This window comes from Cyprinodon variegatus, unplaced genomic scaffold (genome assembly GCF_000732505.1).
Source record: "Cyprinodon variegatus isolate N-32 unplaced genomic scaffold, C_variegatus-1.0 Scaffold316, whole genome shotgun sequence".
In the NCBI taxonomy this organism is placed as follows: domain Eukaryota; kingdom Metazoa; phylum Chordata; class Actinopteri; order Cyprinodontiformes; family Cyprinodontidae; genus Cyprinodon; species Cyprinodon variegatus.
The window spans coordinates 845572-848949 of NW_015150769.1; the positions used below are offsets into that span (position 1 = coordinate 845572).

Below are 3378 nucleotides of genomic sequence, written 5' to 3' on the forward strand. Positions count from 1 at the left end.
ACACAGTTGTTCTTAGCAACATGAAGAACGGGTGCAGTACGTGGGAAAGGTCAGCTTTAAATTATACAAAATATATAACATAATAAATATTGTATGCTTTGTATTTCGGGGGAAACAAGAGGATTTTTTTTAGACATGTTGGCATAGTTGGACAAACCTACAGAGTCGAACACATATTTCCAGAAACTAGAAGAGCTTAGCTTTCAACTGAAATATATCACAAGCATGTGAGATGTAGAATATTATTTTACTGGCCAATGGCATTTTTTGGTACGCATACCTTTGTGCACAAGCTATAAAAATGTGGGTTTTAAGATGTCAGTAGATCAGAAACCCTGAGCTGGGAACATATTTAAGTTAAAGAAATGATGATGAACAAATGTTTTAACTGAGCAAATGTTACCACAATAAACCATCATGTTGTTTTGTGTGTTTTTTTGCAGTTCGAGTTAAATATTAAGGAGAACATCTTTGGTGTTGAGGTGATGAGGTTCAAAACACAGGACATGGACCTTAAGGGTACAGAAAACTGGGAAGCTGTTTTTGAAATTGTCAAAGGAGACGAGGGTGGATATTTCAGCTTTAAAACTGATCCCGAAACCAATGAGGGCATCTTATGGCTTGAGAAGGTAATGTTCCGTCATTTTCCCCTCACAGCTAACCTCCAAATGGTATATAATTCTGGCAAATGGATGTTAAGAAACAAAAAAATACAGGAATGCTACACTAAAGAATGGTAAGAGAATGGAAAAAAGTGGCAATTATGCCCTCCAGCAGCCTAGGCCTATATCAGCATTATCTAGAGAGAAATAGCAGGTTAAACCAGGCCACTCTATGTTTTATCAACAATGAAAGGTTTATGTCTGGTCTTATAGGTGGACCGGTTGTCCGCATCACTGACTGTTAATGAAGGTTTGTTACACAGGAGAGGAACCTGACTAAAAAAAAATCTACCTGTGCTCCTTTTTTTTTATTCTAGAAACCTGTAGTGAACCTGTAGTCTGAAAGGAAAGTGCTCTGCACTCTAAAAAGAAAATGCTGCTCCAACTTTAATTCTTTCAATTAGTTACAAGTAATTGAATCAAGTTGATTAAACTCAATTTATTATGTTTATGAGTTGAAACTTAATTAAATTAAGTCGGGCAATTCTTAGCTATTCTGATTAGCCGCTGTCAGTTGCATTTTTTGAAATAACTCTAAATATAATTTCTATTCTCCCATGAAGCTAATGTAGTAAGTAATGTGCTTCAGTGACGTGATTATCTCTGCATGCAGCTGAATCCTACGGAAGCGCATTGCATTCACCGAAGGAAAAATCTTATTTATATATTCCGTCAAGTTATTGTAGGGTGGGCTTTTTTGCCTAAGTACTTAAGCTATCTGCGCAACGCTAACAAACTCAAACTAATTCCATCCACATTGATGAAACTCAGTATTTCCCAGTGTCCCATTTCAAAAAGAAAATAAAAGCATATTGAATCCGACAACCCACCCATTGTTCACGTTTCATGTACATCTTATCAACATTACGGGATACTGATTTCATAATTATTTGGTGAATGCAATACGCTTCCGTAACCGCTTCCATTTTGGTAATACGCCGCATGCCAAAGCTTGTTTTTGAGCCTGTACTTTGTTTTCTGATGTCATTTCCAGCCTTTGGACTATGAATCCATTAAAAACTTGGACCTGGGACTAGAAGTACGCAACAAGGCTCCACTGTTTGATGGATCTGGCTCCAATGCTGAAGCTGGTATTAGCGCAGGGGCTGGTGGTGCTGCAGGAAATGGTGCAAGCGGAGCCAGTGGAGCCAGCTGGGCCAGTGGTGCCAGTGGAGCCAGTGGTGCCAGTGGAGCCAGTGGAGCCAGTGGTGCTAGTGGTGCCAGTGGAGCCAGTGGTGCAAGCGGTGCCAGCGGAGCCAGTGGAGCCAGTGGTGCAAGTGGTGCCAGTGGTGCAAGTGGTGCCAGTGGTGCAAGTGGAGCCAGCGGAGCCAGTGGAGCCAGTGGGGCCAGTGGTGCCAGTGGTGATGGCAGTACCACTGGATCTGGAGGATCCAGTGGAACAACATTTAAAGGCTATTCAATCAAAATCAATGTGATGGACGAGCCAGAAGGACCTCATTTTGATTCAGCTGCTAAAGCTATTCCACTCACACGGGCCCACTACTTGGACGGTTCTAATATCATTGGCCATTATCCTGCAATAGATGAAGTCACAGGAGAGCCAGTGAAAAATGTCACGTCAGTATAAACGCAAACCTAAACCTTGTAAAAATGAAAATACTTCTCCTGTCATGAGTCATCTAAATATATTTTTCTACGATGCGTAGATATCTAAAAGGCTCTGACCCTCGCGGATGGTTTAGTATTGACCCCAAAACAGCTGAGATCAAACTGATCAAGAATCCTTACAGGGAGTATTCTTCACTGGTCAATGGGACATATTTTGCTGAAATACTCTCCATCACAGAAGGTAAAGTTTTATTATTTGTGGTTATTGTATTGTTATTATGAATATATTAAATAATTAGAACTGCAAGTTAAAGTTTATCAATAGGTCATTCAAATTGACGGGAAAAATAATTAATGATTATTAGTTGATTGATTACAACTGTAATTTGTTTACTCAACATTGTTCTTAGCCTTTTACTTAAAAGGTTGGACTCCCTGACCAGCTGTTAACATCCAGTTGCCCTTACCAATTTAGTAATTCAGACTATGGCTATCACCAAATCACCAAACTATGGATGCTAGAGGGTCTACTTAAACAAATGGCTTTCAAGAATCTGGCAGTTAGTCACTGGGATTGCCAGAAATATACAGTGCTCCTCTCAAGTGCAGAAACTCCTTGTACGTGGGGCTGTTTGAAGGATAAAAGACCAAGCCACCATATTAAAAATAACATTCTGTTTTTGCTTTTCCAACACAGATATGCCCGCTAAAACATCTACTGGTACCATAGCCATCCAGGTGGACAGCGGCGACTGCCCCACCCTGCCAAGGAAATCCCTGTCTATGTGCACATCAAAGAACTTTGTCATTGTTAATGCTGATGTTGAAAATGCATTATATAGTAGCCCACCTTTTGATTTTACCATCGACCCAAGTGAGACAAAAGGAAGTTGGCAAGTGGAATGGTACAATGGTAAGACAATACATTGAAATATATCTTCTGTGAGGAAAAAGTGGAAATGTGTCCAAGACTGCTGAAAATATTTGAAATCAGACAAGATAATCTTCTAAGGAAGGTTTATGGAAATTACAGAGAGCTGACAGGCTGTGGTTTCATTCTAGGGCTTTTAAACAGGCTTAGGGCTCATAGAACAGCTAATATGCCATTTTCAGCCCAACCAATGTTACACACCCTATTAGAGACCTG

General features: G+C 40.1%; 1 protein-coding gene across 1 annotated transcript in view; it reads left to right on the forward strand.

The window, feature by feature from the left end:
- The window catches only part of LOC107090918 (desmoglein-2-like), a 16665-nt gene that overhangs the window by 10008 nt on the left and 3279 nt on the right, over positions 1-3378 (forward strand). The window contains exons 7-10 of the mRNA XM_015384559.1: positions 444-629; positions 1657-2240; positions 2330-2472; positions 2929-3144. Of these exons, the coding sequence (XP_015240045.1) occupies positions 444-629; positions 1657-2240; positions 2330-2472; positions 2929-3144 (1129 nt within the window). The remainder of the gene's footprint in view (positions 1-443; positions 630-1656; positions 2241-2329; positions 2473-2928; positions 3145-3378) is intronic.